At 39.6% G+C, this 16,277-nt stretch overlaps 1 protein-coding gene across 1 annotated transcript in view; it reads left to right on the top strand.

Annotated features, from left to right (window-relative positions):
- Pappa2 (pappalysin 2) overlaps positions 1 to 16,277 on the top strand; it is a 274,186-nt gene that overhangs the window by 125,025 nt on the left and 132,884 nt on the right. Inside the window, exons 10-12 of the mRNA NM_001427778.1 lie at positions 1,408 to 1,499; positions 5,134 to 5,327; positions 7,195 to 7,341. Coding sequence (NP_001414707.1) covers positions 1,408 to 1,499; positions 5,134 to 5,327; positions 7,195 to 7,341 — 433 coding nt within the window. The remainder of the gene's footprint in view (positions 1 to 1,407; positions 1,500 to 5,133; positions 5,328 to 7,194; positions 7,342 to 16,277) is intronic.

Raw genomic sequence — 16,277 nt, 5'->3', positions numbered from 1 at the left:
GCAGAAAAGTTGGTCTTACCTCTGGTCTCAGGACTGAAGTCACTCTCAGAGCCGGTTTTGAGCTTTCTGTAAGGGCAGCAACCAGAAGGGCCTGCCCCGCCTTCTCTCGGGACCCTGTGCACAGGGGGCCCAAATAGTGCTAGGCCTTTTCCTCTAGAGTCAGAAATGGGGACAGACAGTAGTCTCCTCTGGCTTCCCAGGTGTGTCTGCCCCTCTGAAAGTAAAGCTCTCCATCCCATCGGGTTTGGGTATAGGGAGCTGTTTGACCAGGTCCCTTCAGATCCGGGCAGTGTCTGGACCACGGCATTGAGTGCCCCTATCTTCCTGTTCCCAGAGGCCCTATACAGTCCTCTTGGGCCAGGGATGTGGACAAGGGTGGGTTGTACTGATTGTCTCTCCTGCCCTGCAGTCTCAGGAGTGCCCACCTGTCTGGGCGCTGAGCTCTCTCTCCCACAGAGTTTGGGAGCAGGGAGCTGTGGGCCAGGATCAGCGAGGTTCAGGCCCCAGCTAGAAACCCAACATTCTACTTTCAATGTGTATGAAATCATCTTCCTTTTTCCCAAATATGAGCAACATCACAGGATAGTTAGTTCTCTTTCTGTGCCTGCTTTATTCAACATGATCTCCATCTCTATCCATGCTGCTTTAGAGGACTGGCTTCTTTTCCTATGAGGCTGGACAGTATTCTATTGGATGTGTGTAACAGTTACTTTTCCATCCATTGATTGACACTTAGGTGGTTTCTATCTTTTAGCCGTGTCAAAGAATGCTGCAATGAATATTACATTACTGACAACTCTTTGACATACTAATTCCATTTCCTTTGAATATACCCAGGAGTTGAATTTCCAAGTTACATATTAATCCTGCGTGTGTGAGTGTATGCCTGTGCATGTGTGTGTTTGTGTGTGTGTGTGTGCGCATGTGTGTGGTTGTTGTACTCAGTTTCTTTTATCCAGATTTTATAATTTGCCATCTAAATGAGATTGCTTTCTAGAATTCTATTTTCCATATTGTTTATTAGTGTACTACAATGCTACTGTTCTTGCAAATCACTGGATCTAACAAATAAATACAGCAAATTTGAAAGACACAAATCAGCTAATTCCAAGTCTCCATTTATCACAGGGCTGGTGGTTCATCTCACCAGGCACACTTCAGAAGTTCTTCCACATGTTCTTGAGCTATAATTCACTTGATATCTAGGAATTCCTAAAACCCCCAGATGATGCTAATCTACCATTTTGCTAACCTCACTTCTACTTTAAATATTGTTTATTTAGTATTTTCTGTAGATTATTTCATATTTTTACACAGCTTTTAATTTTTAAAGCATGATGAGGAGTTGAAATGAATTGATGGCAGCTGAATGAGTAAATTCACGTGTATCTAAATGTATATTTCTAGGAGTATGGGAGAAATGTGTGATGATGGAGACTTGTTGAATGGAGATGGGTGCTCAAGAGCATGTGAACTGGAGGAAGGCTTCAATTGTGCAGGTGAGCCTAGGGGATTGGGATCACATCTTATTTTTAGAGCTATATCAGTGTATTGTTTTTGAATTCTTAGTGTCCTGTATCTTAATGATGATTAAAACAATAACCCCAAATATTTCACATACAGCTACTTTTAACCATGAAGAAACTAAACAAAGGCATGAAAGGCTTAAATAATTTTTTTTCTTATTTATCTGAATGTGCTAGCTAGGATTTGAGCCAAGGAAGAACAGATCTAGAATTTCATGTTAAACAGATTGTACTGGTCCATAGCTTGACCGTACCAAGGCCTTTCTTGGGTCCTCATGCATATACCAAAAGCCAGATAAGCAGAACAATCATGTAGGGTCTATATACAAATTAGGGTCAAGAATAAGGCAGAGGAGAAGCAAGATATCTCTTGATATCTAGTTTGGTTGATGAGACCATAAAGACTAGCAGAGGGCCATGGTGTTTCCTGACCTGGGGATGACTTCATATCTAAACTCTTGGCATTAAGGGGTAGCACACAACTCTCCCCCTAGTTACAATGAACTATCTATCCATGGACATGTTTCTTAGATGCAAACTATTACCCATCCCGTACATTGCAATGATTGTCTGGAGTATAACCCCACATCAAACTCACTTTAAATATCAGTGCATTTGAAACCACTTCAGCCTCCTTTAACTCTTGAGACAATGTAGCATATTATAATATGTAGAACTTGTTATTAAGGTGTCAACTACTACATAAAACAGGGTGACACCCCTGCTCTCCAGCACCAAATCTCTGAGTCGTAGACTCTTAGCATCACCTATTTGATTACCTAGTCCTTTGCCCACCCAAACAATGGTCCACTGAGTGCCCTGTGTTAAGTAGCATCACATATACCCCACTGTCTGTAATGCAATAACATCCGAAGGAGACTGTTTCCTTCCAGATAGATGGAGTAGTTTAGAGTCCAGCTTTTCAGTTAGAGAAGTTACTTCTATCCAGTCCTGAGAAATGGGCACATAGTTTCAGCTTACATAATTCTGGCAATGTAAAAGGTACTTGAAACAGATGATTCTGTTTAACAATGGCCTTATCTGCTATAATTTTTTGTCACCCAGTTTTCATTTTGTACATTGAGGCTCAGACCATCTTAGTGACTCATCAAAGGGTATACAAGGGCTCTGCCAAGCTGGCCCCAAAATGTAACTTCTAATATATTGAACCAAGTGAGAGTTTCTTATGATGAAGCTACAGAGGATACATTTTTCCTGTTTTATTTGACTACCATTCAGATATTTGAAATGCCTCTTCACTCTTATCCTTTCCAATCCAAACATCCCCCTCATGTGATTAGGTTTCCAGACCCTTTCCTATTTACCCCAACCTGGCATGCTTTGTATGGTCAATGCCCAGAAAGGAATCCAATACCCCAGATGTGGTCTGGCTGTGTAGAGTATGCTGAACAAATTACCCCCCTCTTTTGTGCACAAGTATTTGTTAATGCTACCTCTGTTTGTATCATTTCTTCTTGGTAGCCACATAGTGGTCACACATGGAAAATAGGCACACATTCTCTGCACAGTGCACCATCTCCAGTGGGGCTCAAGTCTCATTTAACTCAAGAACAGCATTTATGTTGTTTCTATCTCATTTGATCCTTGGACTCATATTTTCTCAGTCTCTCAACTCCAGTAAGACTATATCACAATTACTGTAACTATACTTAAAATACCATATTTAAGCTTAAATTTAAGTAATTGGCTGAGTTAAATTGATGTGGTATATCCTACTATTAGACATCTTTTTGGTGAGTAAATTTATTGTATGTTAAGCATATGATTTTACTCTGTTACTTTTCAAAAAAATAGATTGGTTGGAACATGTTAAATGTGATTTAAAGCAGTCCATTATTTTCTTATGGAATTGCAAAAAAAAAACTCAAAAAAACAAAAAAACAAAAACAAAAACAAAAAAAACCACAAAACCAAAACCAAAAAAAAAAAAAAAAAAACCAAAGTGTTAGAAAAAGAAACAAGAAATGAAAAGGAGCAATACATGAGTTATGGATAGAAGGTATATCATATATGTATATAATTGTCATAAATAATAACAAAGGCAGAGAGAGAGAGAGAGAGAGAGAGAGAGAGAGAGAGAGAGAGAGAGAGAGCTTGCTCTGCTAGGAATGTTGTTTCAAATGTACATATGCTGGATGAGATGCTGAGGACGCCATAAATTTGATCGACTGCAGATGAAGACTTTAAATGGGCTTAGAACCATGTCCTATAAAGAGTGGCTGACACTGGCATACAGAAGTAGGTTTACCATGGAAGGGTAAATCTCAGACAATTATTAGGGAAAATAATAACTGTATATGGGTGAGTAGCTGACAAATTGCCAGAATATATCTGTGGAATTTCTATGAGGAAGAAAATAAGTAATGAAAAAGCATACTATAGTAATAATAAATCTGAGCTATAGTTTTACTGAGTCGGTGCTGAATAGTGCAGACTTGTTTTGAATCTTAATTCTACTTCAGTATCCTGTTGCTTTAAGTACATATGGGAAACTGAGTTGTGCTATCAATATTAATTGCTGTACATTTTGATGGACAGCTTCCCACACTAAAAGAAGCCAGTCTACAAAGGAGCAAAACTATACACCTAGTCGAAACTGTCCAGTGTGGAGGGGTAGAACTTGCTTGCCCAGTGCATTCAGGTTCATCTTACAACTCCAACGGTTTCCCCCAAATATTCCTGTCTTCTTTGTGTGTTATGCTCCAGTATGAGGTGGTACAGGCTGAGAGAGGAAATGGGCCTATATTATGTAAGTCTCACTCAAACCAAGCACCATAGATTGTTAGAGTCACTTTTCTATTCAGACAAACTCATTTAGATGTGTATTTCTCATTTAAAAAACAAACAATAGGAATAAAAAAGAAACCTTCACACCTCATGGTTGTCCTAAGCTGAGAGACCTGAAGCCTCCACGAGACAGTCTACGTACAGACTTTCACACAGTACCTGAGCAGTTATGTGCTCAGAGAAAAACATCTCAGTGGCAAGAGACATTTAAAATAAATCTTAATTTGGTGAAGAACTTCTTAAATAATTGAATGTTTAAAAAACAGTGAAGGAAACTCAAATACATCTACATCATACTGTTTATTTAAATTCTATTTTGACTTTTTTCCTATGTCCCATGTGTTTCTAACATACTTCACATCTCATTCAACTTTCCCTAAAATACCTTGGCTAGACATGATAGCACATGCCTGTAATTGTAATACTCGAGAGGCAAGAAAGTCAGGAGTTCAGAGCCAACCTAGGCTACCCAAGACTCTGTTGCATTAAATCCCAACAAAACAAATCAAATAAAATCAACTTTTCCCCTATATACAGGTTATAGAGCTTTTTTCTTCTTTCCCCTTCTCTCCCAAGTCCAATCTTTCCTATAACTTTATTAGATTCTGATTCTTCCCTCATAGAGTGACCTCTTTTCTCCAAGAATGTTGGAATTGATATTTTGGATACGGTGCTCTCCAGTTATCACAAGATTGTCTTTAGAGTGTTGAAGAAGAATTGCTGGGAATACTATCATTTTAAATTTCCCCTAAAAGATATGAAAAAAAATTCTTTAAATGCTATCCATGTTTCTTTGCAGGGGAGCCAAGCCTTTGCTACCGGTATGAGGGAGATGGTATTTGTGAAGCTTTTGAAAAGAAAACCAGCATCATAGACTGTGGCCTTCATACTCCGGAAGGATATTTGGACCAGTGGGCTAGCCAGGCTTATTCCTACCATGAAGACAAGAAGAAGTGTCCTGTTTCCCTGGTAACAGGAGAACCTCATTCATTGGTAAGTTAGGCCAGAAGAGTGGATTCGGGGCTGTCTGGATGTTTGGGAGCTTGCACTTTATCCAAGATGTTATCATCCTGCTTTGTCCCCACCAAGTTCAGAATAAAGTAATCATAAAATCCAGCACCTCTCATGCACACTACTTGAACTCAACACCAGCCATGTAACTCAAGGCATATGCAAGAACCTTGAAGTTTAACATGCAGCTATTATAAACTATGTTTGGTCGCTACATGTGGTGGAGGTTAGTGTGAATGGATGAAAGGCAGTAATATAAGAGATCAGAAAGTCTGAATTACACAGCCGGACCCACTGCTATTACTGTTACTGTGAATATGGACAGATTACTTACCCTCTTTTGGTCCACATTTATTGATATCTATTGTATATAACAGGTCAGTGGAGAGCAAATTTTATTTAAATTATTATTGAAGAAGTGCTAGAGTTAATAGTTAAAATAAACTGAGTGAATTCTTTGAATTCTTTCCCCTATCTACCTAGCAGATCTTGGGAAGACTCTCAGAGAGTATGCTAATGGGATTGGTGAATTAAGATTGAAAACTTAAGACAAGACGAAGGGCAGTTGGCTCTTGGGTAGCATTCTATATACTTTCATCACCAAATAGCCTCTCTGCTCAATGGGCAAGATAGTCTCCAGAGATAAAACCAGGCCTCTGGGTATTGGAGGGCAGTATGAAAGAACTGTATTACAAACTCCCACTTTGAGGAGGCATTTCTCAATACGTAGACAGAATTACTCAAGATTCCTGTCTCGGTGTCTCATCAAAGATGCCAGTGTATAGATTCCAGCACTTTCATTCTTAGCCTGGAGTTTCCTTTTCCTTGCTAGTAACATGGTTATTGCCATTGTAAGCATGAAGTAAACATTTCGTGAGTGTGTGTGTGTGTGTGTGTGTGTGTGTGTGTGTGTGTGTGGTGCCTGGGGTTTGAACTCAGGGCCTAGCACAGCACTGAATGCTTTGTCACTGAGTTGTGCTCCTAGAACCTTGCATTTATCTTTCCATGGGGGGGAGGGGAAAAAGGAAGCAGGTCAAAGGGATGGCTGTGCATGGCAGCTGAGCGTTTGCCCATGCTTATTGGGAAAATGGCAAATTTTCTAGAAGCTCAACACTAGATATTTTACCCCTATCTTACTGGTCTATTTAGTCACCTTTATTTGTAGGAAACCTTAAGGAAATGAGTATTTACTTAACTGGATAACTTTGGACAATGCTGATGTTCGTTAGTGGAAAGGTGATTGGGCAAGAAGATACAATGAGGTGACTAGCCTTTTCTGCCACATTCTCTTTGCCAAGTCTTGGCGTTTGTATCCTTGGAGTTTCGGAGCTCAGTGGCGAAGACTCAGGAGAATTGGTGATTCTGAGTTCATGGCAGCTCTCTGAAGTGGCTTTTAGTCTAGCCTGAATGTCTTCTTTAAGTGTAGTAGGAGATATTTTCTGGAATTTTGCTTCTTGGGGTCTCTACCTAGCCCTGTCTGCCTGATTCAGTATCTTCCCTACAGGGTCAATTGCTGGAGATTGGTAATGACCTAACCATCACTCTGGAAAGAGTTGCAAAGTGAACCCTTGGATTAGTCTTCTGAAGTGTGCCAGAAAGGTTCTTTGGGCACTTTCCCATACTGATGATGGACAGAGAGTTGTCCTATGTGTTTTTCTTCCCTAGTGAGATATATATTGGGGGCAACAGCATTGAGAAATTCTTCTATATGAATTGTGGATTTTCTGCACTCTCCATCTATTAGCGTGACCATTAAGCATGTAGAAGAGAGAAAAGTAGGCTTTATGCTGGCGAGCTTTCTTGACTTAATTTACATAACACTTAATTTGGGATTGATAATGCATTTCAGATTTGTACTTCACGCCACCCGGATTCATCCCCATATCATCTCTTTCCTGGCTGGTTTCCCTGTGTCTTCAATCTGAAGAAAGACCAGGATGCAGGCAGGGAGAAGTCGAAAGATAGCCTGCAGAAGGAGAATGAAATTTGGCTCGAAGTAAGTGACCCAAATATCTGTCTGTAAATCCTGCAAAGAGAGACACACGTGCATGCAAGTATATGGGTAAAATTCAGAATTTGATCGATTCATTAGAAATTTTCCTTTTGTTATCTCAAAGTATTTATATCTTAAATTTATTTTCGTCTTTCTCTGAAGTTTAGACCTCCATATGGGTAATCACTCTTGGAAAGTAGTATAGACCACAAACATGTAAAATGAGAAATGAATAGCTCAACTACCCTAATTGACCATAAAAATAGAAGCATAGGGTGATTAATATCACAGTGGCAAAGGCTCGGCTACGCCCCTTGTCTGTTGCATGGCAAACATATCTAGATTTCTTTCTTTTGCACAGCTTTTGAGGAGTTTTGTTTGTTTGTTTGTTTGTTTGTTTTTTAATGCCTAGGATTTTGGGCAGCCTAGGTCGTTCTCAAATTCTATACCTCTGAAGAAGACCTTGAAGTCTTGCTCTCACTTCACCTGATGAGTGCTGGCATGACTGGTGTATACCACCATAGGCAGCTTATACAGTGCCAGTAAGAGAAGTCAAGGTTTCACACATAATAAGCATACAGTGTGCTAACTGAAGCACATTGTCAACCCCAGTTTTAGGTTTATTTGAAAAACATGATAGTGTGTTCTTACTGGGTATTGTGGTGCATGTCTTTAATCTCAGCACTTCGGAGGCAGGGACAGGCATCTCTCTGTGAGTTCAAGTATAACCTGGTCTACATAGGGAGTTCTGGGACAAGCAGGCCTTTGTAGAGAGACCCTGTCTCAAAATTTTTACCATGTTCTTCTTGTGTTTAACTTTTTCATCATCCATCATTATAGTCACAAGATTCATTCCTACTGCTCTCCTTAGTCATAATGTTAATCTTCATTGCAGTACAAGAAAAAATATATGCTAATATTAACAGCTCAGTCATTTATGTTAAAAACTTCTATATTTGAATTACCTACAAATTTTCTTTTTTTTTTAATTTATTTAATACTTAATAATAATTCTTTGGTTTCCAGGCAAACATCCCCCTCCCCCCTCCCCTTCCTTATGGGTGTTCCCCTCCCAACCCTCCCCCCATTGCCGCCCTCCCCCCAACAGTCTAGTTCACTGGGGGTTCAGTCTTAGCAGGACCCAGGGCTTCCCCTTCCACTGGTGCTCTTACTAGGATATTCATTGCTACCTATGAGGTCAGAGTCCAGGGTCAGTCCACGTATAGTCTTTAGGTAGTGGCTTAGTCCCTGGAAGCTCTGGTTGCTTGGCATTGTTGTACATATGGGGTCTCGAGCCCCTTCAAGCTCTTCCAGTTCTTTCTCTGATTCCTTCAACGGGGGTCCTATTCTCAGTTCAGTGGTTTGCTGCTGGCATTCGCCTCTGTATTTGCTGTATTCTGGCTGTGTCTCTCAGGAGCAATCTACATCCGGCTCCTGTCGGTCTGCACTTCTTTGCTTCATCAATCTTGTCTAATTGGGTGGCTGTATATGTATGGGCCACATGTGGGGCAGGCTCTGAATGGGTGTTCCTTCAGTCTCTGTTTTAATCTTTGCCTCTCCCTTCCCTGCCAAGGGTATTCTTGTTCCCCTTTTAGAGAAGGAGTGAAGCATTCACATTTTGATCATCCGTCTTGAGTTTCATTTGTTCTAGGCATCTAGGGTAATTCAAGCATTTGGGCTAATAGCCACTTATCAGTGAGTGCATACCATGTATGTCTTTCTGTGACTGGGTTAGCTCACTCAGGATGATATTTTCCAGTTCCAACCATTTGCCTACGAATTTCATAAAGCCATTGTTTTTGATAGCTGAGTAATATTCCATTGTGTAGATGTTAGATGTAGCATATTTTCTGTATCCATTCCTCTGTTGAAGGGCATCTGGGTTCTTTCCAGCTTCTGGCTATTATAAATAAGGCTGCGATGAACATAGTGGAGCACGTGTCTTTTTTATATGTTGGGGCATCTTTTGGGTATATGCCCAAGAGAGGTATAGCTGGATCCTCAGGCAGTTCAATGTCCAATTTTCTGAGGAACCTCCAGACTGATTTCCAGAATGGTTGTACCAGTTTGCAATCCCACCAACAATGGAGGAGTGTTCCTCTTTCTCCGCATCCTCGCCAGCATCTGCTGTCACCTGAGTTTTTGATCTTAGCCATTCTCACTGGTGTGAGGTGAAATCTCAGGGTTGTTTTGATTTGCATTTCCCTTATGAATAAAGATGTTGAACATTTCTTTAGGTGTTTCTCAGCCATTCGGCATTCCTCAGCTGTGAATTCTTTGTTTAGCACTGAACCCCATTTTTAATAGGGTTATTTGTCTTCCTGCGGTCTAACTTCTTGAGTTCTTTGTATATTTTGGATATAAGGCCTCTATCTGTTGTAGGATTGGTAAAGATCTTTTCCCAATCTGTTGGTTGCCGTTTTGTCCTAACCACAGTGTCCTTTGCCTTACAGAAGCTTTGCAGTTTTATGAGATCCCATTTGTCGATTCTTGATCTTAGAGCATAAGCCATTGGTGTTTTGTTCAGGAAATTTTTTCCAGTGCCCATGTGATCCAGATGCTTTCCTAGTTTTTCTTCTATTAGTTTGAGTGTATCAGGTTTGATGTGGAGGACCTTGATCCACTTGGACTTAAGCTTTGTACAGGGTGATAAGCGTGGATCAATCTGCATTCTTCTACATGTTGACCTCCAGTTGAACCAGCACCATTTGCTGAAAATGCTATCTTTTTTCCATTGAATGGTTTTGGCACCTTTGTCAAAAATCAGGTGCCCATAGGTGTGTGGGTTCATTTCTGGGTCTTCAATTCTATTCCATTGGTCTATTTGTCTGTCTCTGTACCAATACCATGCAGTTTTTATCACTATTGCTCTGTAATACTGCTTGAGTTCAGGGATAGTGATTCCCCCTGAAGTCCTTTTATTGTTGAGGATAGTTTTAGCTATCCTGGGTTTTTTGTTATTCCAGATGAATTTGCAAATTGTTCTGTCTAACTCTTTGAAGAATTGGATTGGTATTTTGATGGGGATTGCATTGAATCTGTAGATCGCTTTTGGTAAAATGGCCATTTTTACTATATTAATCCTGCCAATCCATGAGCATGGGAGATCTTTCCATCTTCTGAGGTCTTCTTCAATTTCTTTCTTCAGTGTCTTGAAGTTCTTATTGTACAGATCTTTTACTTGCTTGGTTAAAGTCACACCGAGGTACTTTATATTATTTGGGTCTATTATGAAGGGTATCGTTTCCCTAATTTCTTTCTCGGCTTGTTTCTCTTTTGTGTAGAGGAAGGCTACTGTTTTTTTGAGTTAATTTTATACCCAGCCACTTTGCTGAAGTTGTTTATCAGCTTTAGTAGTTCTCTGGTGGAACTTTTGGGATCACTTAAATAAACTATCATATCATCTGCAAATAGTGATATTTTGACCTCTTCTTTTCCGATCTGTATCCCTTTGACCTCCTTTTGTTGTCTGATTGCTCTGGCTAGAACTTCAAGAACTATATTGAATAAGTAGGGAGAGAGTGGGCAGCCTTGTCTAGTCCCTGATTTTAGTGGGATTGCTTTAAGTTTCTCTCCATTTAGTTTAATGTTAGCAACTGGTGTGCTGTATATGGCTTTTACTATGTTTAGGTATGGGCCTTGAATTCCTATTCTTTCCAGGACTTTTATCATGAAGGGGTGTTGAATTTTGTCAAATGCTTACTCAGCATCTAATGAAATGATCATGTGGTTTTGTTCTTTCAGTTTGTTTATATAATGGATCACGTTGATGGTTTTCCGTATATTAAACCATCCCTGCATGCCTGGGATGAAGCCTACTTGATCATGATGGATGATTGTTTTGATGTGCTCTTGGATTCGGTTTGCCAGAATTTTATTGAGTATTTTTGCGTCAATATTCTTAAGGGAAATTGGTCTGAAGTTCTCTTTCTTTGTTGGGTCTTAGTGTGGTTTAGGTATAAGAGTAATTGTGGCTCATAGAAGGAATTCGGGAGTGATCCATCTGTTTCAATTTTGTGGAATAGTTTGGATAATATTGGTATGAGGTCTTCTATGAAGGTTTGATAGAATTCTGCACTAAACCCGTCTGGACCTGGGCTCTTTTTGGTTGGGAGACCTTTAATGACTGCTTCTATTTCCTTAGGAGTTATGGGGTTGTTTAACTGGTTTATCTGTTCCTGATTTAACTTTGGTACCTGGTATTTGTCTAGGAAATTGTCCATTTCCTGTAGATTTTCAAGTTTTGTTGAATATAGGCTTTTATAGTAAGATCTGATGATTTTTTGAATTTACTCTGAATCTGTAGTTATGTCTCCCTTTTCATTTCTGATTTTGTTAATTTGGACACACTCTCTGTGTCCTCTCGTTAGTCTGGCTAAGGGTTTATCTATCTTGTTGATTTTCTCAAAGAACCAACTTTTGGTTCTGTTGATTCTTTCCATGGTCCTTTTTGTTTCTACTTGTTTGATTTCAGCTCTGAGTTTGATTATTTCCTGCCTTCTCCTTCTCCTGGGTGTATTTGCTTCTTTTTGCTCTAGAGCTTTTAGGTGTGCTGTCAAGCTGCTGACATATGCTCTTTACTGTTTCTTTCTGCAGGCACACAGCGTTATGAGTTTTCCTCTTAGCACAGCTTTCATTGTGTCCCATTAGTTGTGTATGATGTACCTTCATTTTCATTAAATTCTAAAAAGTTTTTAATTTCTTTATTTCTTCCTTGACTAGGTTATCATTGAGTAGAGCATTGTTCAATTTCCACGTATACGTGGGCATTCTTCCCTTATTTTTATTGAAGACCAGTTTTAGGCTGTGGTGGTCTGATAGCACGCATGGGATTATTTCTATCTTTCTCTACCTGTTGAGGCCCGTTTTTTGACCAAATATATGGTCAATTTTGGAGAAAGTACCATGAGGAGCTGAGAAGACGGTATATCCTTTTGCTTTAGGATAGAATGTTCTATAAATATCCGTTAAGTCCATTTGGCTCATGACTTCTCTTAGTCTGTCGACATCACTGTTTAATTTCTGTTTCCATGATCTGTCCATTGATGAGAGTGGGGTGTTGAAATCTCCCACTATTATTGTGTGAGGTGCAATGTGTGTTTTGAGCTTTAGTAAGGTTTCTTTTATGTATGTAGGTGCCCTTGTATTTGGGGCATATATATTTCGGATTGAGAGTTCATCTTGGTGGATTTTTCCTTTGATGGATATGAAGTGTCCTTCCTTATCTTTTTTGATGACTTTTAATTGAAATTTGATTTTATTTGATATTAAAATGGCTACTACAGCTTGCTTCTTCTGACCATTTGTTTGGAAAGTTGTTTTCCAGCCTTTCACTCTGAGGTAGTGTCTGTCTTTGTCTCTGAGGTGTGTTTCCTGTAGGCAGCAGAATGCAGGGTCCTCGTTGCGTATCCAGTTTGTTAATCTATGTCTTTTTATTGGGGAGTTGAGGCCATTGATGTTGAGAGATATTAAGGAACAGTAATTATTGCTTCCCGTTATATTCATATTTGGATGTGAGGTTATGTTTGTGTGCTTTCATTCTCTTTGTTTTGTTGCCAAGACGATTAGTTTCTTGCTTCTTCTAGGGTATAGCTTGCCTCCTTATGTTGGGCTTTACCATTTATTATCCTTTGTAGTGCTGGATTTGTAGAAAGATATTGTGTAAATTTGGTTTTGTCATGGAATATCTTGGTTTCTCCATCTATGTTAATTGAGAGTTTTGCAGGATACAGTAACCTGGGCTGGCATTTGTGTTCTCTTAGGGTCTGTATGACATCTGTCCAGGATCTTCTGGCCTTCATATTTTCTCGCGAAAAGTCTGATGTGATTCTGATAGGTCTGCCTTTATATGTTACTTGACCTTTTTCCCTTACTGCTTTTAATATTCTTTCTTTATTTTGTGCGTTTGGTGTTTTGACTAGTATGTGACGGGAGGTGTTTCTTTTCTGGTCCAATTTATTTGGAGTTCTGTAGGCTTCTTGTATGCCTATGGGTATCTCTTTTTTTAGGTTAGGGAAGTTTTCTTCTATGATTTTGTTGAAGATATTTACTGGTCCTTTGAGCTGGGAGTCTTCACTCTCTTCTATACCTATTATCCTTAGGTTTGATCTTCTCATTGAGTTCCGGATTTCCTGTATGTTTTGGACCAGTAGCTTTTTCTGCTTTACATTATCTTTGACAGTTGAGTCAATGATTTCTATGGAATCTTCTGCTCCCGAGATTCTCTCTTCCATCTCTTGTATTCTGTTGGTGAAGCTTGTATCTACAGCTCCTTGTCTCTTCTTTTGATTTTCTATATCCAGGGTTGTTTCCATGTGTTCTTTTTTGATTGCTTCTATTTCCATTTTTAATTCCTTCAACTGTTTGATTGTGTTTTCCTGGAATTCTTTCAGGGATTTTTGTGTCTCCTCTCTATGGATTTCTACTTGTTCATTTATGTTTTCCTGGAATTCTTTCAGGCATTTTTTTGATTCCTCTCTGTAGGCTTCTACTTGTTCTCTAAGGGAGTTCTTCACGTCTTTCTTGAAGTCCTCCAGCATCATGATCAAATATGATTTTGAAACTAGATCTTGCTTTTCTGGTGTGTTTGGATATTCCATGTTTATTTTGGTGGGAGAATAGGGCTCCAATGATGCCATGTAGTCTTGGTTTCTGTTGCTTGGGTTCCTGCGCTTGCCTCTCGCCATCAGATTATCTCTAGTGTTACTTTGTTCTGCTATTTCTGACAGTGGCTAGACTGTCCTATAAGCCTGTGTGTCAGGAGTGCTGTAGACCTGTTTTCCTGTTTTCTTTCAGCCAGTTATGGGGACAGAGTGTTCTGCTTTCGGGCGTGTAGTTTTTCCTCTCTACAGGTCTTCAGCTGTTCCTGTGGGCCTGTGTCTTGAGTTCACCAGGCAGGTCACTTGCAGCAGAAAAGTTGGTCTTACCTGTGGTCCCGAGGCTCAGGTTTGCTCGTGGGGTACTGCTTAAGTCCTCTCCGCGGCGGCAGCAACCGGGAAGATCTGCGCCGCTCTTTCCGGGAGCCTCTGTGCACCAGGGTTCCAGATGGCATTTGGTGTTTTCCTCTGGCGTCTGGATGTGTGCAGAGTGCAGTCTATTCTGGTTTCCCAGGCGTGTCTGCCTCTCTGTAGGTTTAGCTCTCCCTCCCACGGGATTTGGGTGCAGAGAACTGTTTATCCTGTCTGTTTCCTTCAGCTTCTGGCGGTGTCTCAGGCGCAGGGGTCCTGCCGCTCCTGGGCCCTCCCCTACGGGAACCCAGAGGACTTATACAGTTTCCTCTTGGGCCAGGGATGTAGGCAGGGGTGGGCAGTGTTGGTGGTCTCTTCTGATTTGCAGCCTCAGAAGTGCCCACCTGACCAGGCGGTGAGGTCTCTCTCCCACGGGGTTTGGGAGCAGAGAGCTGCTGCGGGCCGGGATCCGCGGGTGTGGGACTCCAAATTTTCTATATTTTCATTACAATGTGTTCTGCTCTAAGTGTTTCTGCCCATTTCTTTCAGTGACCATGTGTAAACTGATAAGTGTCTTCAGAAATGATAGGCTCTTGGTTGGATAGCTTTGGTAGAAGATTGCAAATAATTTCCCAAGTAGTCATGCTAATTTATATTCCACAGGACATTTCTAATTTGTTACTTGCCTTACCTTTTCATCAATACTTGATATTTTATGTTTTGATTTTTACCCCTTCTTTTGAGTGGGTGAAAGTACCCTCCTGTGCCTTCAAGATACACTACATAATTAACAAGATACGGAATCTATCTTTTCCATGGATAGTGGTTATTGTGTATCCTTGTTACATTTTGTCTTTTACACACATAGTCAAGCCTTTATTTAGTTCTTCATTGGGTTACATAGCATATTCTTAATTCATATAACAGAGCTATAATTTTCTGAATAGAATTTCTTTTTCATTTATACGATCTTCAATGTATCACAAAACTCGGTGGCTGTTCCTTCCACCTAAGGGTACCATTAAAGGAAATAAGTTTCAAGTCTTTGTGATGTCTAATAGATTTGTTTCCTTTGTGCCTGGTATGTATTGTGCAGTATAATAAATCCTCACCTTCTCCAAAGAGCTGCTTTCCTGTGACAACTTCTAGAAATGTTCCTGTTTTGCTTTTTCATATTTACGACTCTGATTCCTCTGAAGTTTTTATGCATTGAGTGAGGAAAAAGTTCGCAGTCTCTGCCCCGTGCACGTTCAGTAGATCTAGGGTCAATTTAATCCAACTCAGACCCACTATGCTGCCAGTTACCTTGTCAGAAACCCACAACAGTAGACATGTGATGGCTGGTTTATTGACACGATTCTGCACTTTACCCCATTAGTTCATTTTCTTTGAAATATTAGTATACTTCTCAGTACTAAACATTCTAATCAATCTTAAATCCCATGGCATAAGTCTTAAAGATTCTTCATTTTCTTTCAGAACGTATTAGCTATCTCAATCATTATCATTTAAATTTTATGTGAATTTTATTATCATCATCTGTTTTCTGTCAGTCCTGCTAAGGTTTATCATTTTTTTCTGTTTTCATATAACCAACCAAAGAAATGTATACTTTCATTTTGTTTGTTTTCAGGGCTGTGAAATTCTAGATACGTTTCCAACCATCAAGCTACAATTATGCTTTAAATTTGTGTTTCTTTTTCTGGTAACTGAAAATAATACATTGATAATTGTCCTTTGGTTTTCATATATATATATATATATATATATATATATATATATATATATATGTTCTTACACACACACACACACACACACACACACACGGAGGGGGCAGCCCTTGTTTCATATTGTATTGTGAAATCAAAATATGACTCCCCGAAGTTAACAATAATAGAGATGAAGATTATATTGTTTTATGAACTCCTAAAACATTTTTCTCTTCAAATGCTCTTGTATTTTAGGTTAAGCATATGTGGAAGAGTAATATAA

The sequence above is a fragment of the Rattus norvegicus genome, chromosome 13, assembly GCF_021556685.1.
Source record: "Rattus norvegicus strain SHRSP/BbbUtx chromosome 13, alternate assembly SHRSP_T2T, whole genome shotgun sequence".
Lineage (NCBI taxonomy): Eukaryota > Metazoa > Chordata > Mammalia > Rodentia > Muridae > Rattus > Rattus norvegicus.
This window is presented reverse-complemented; position numbering and strand designations above follow the sequence as displayed.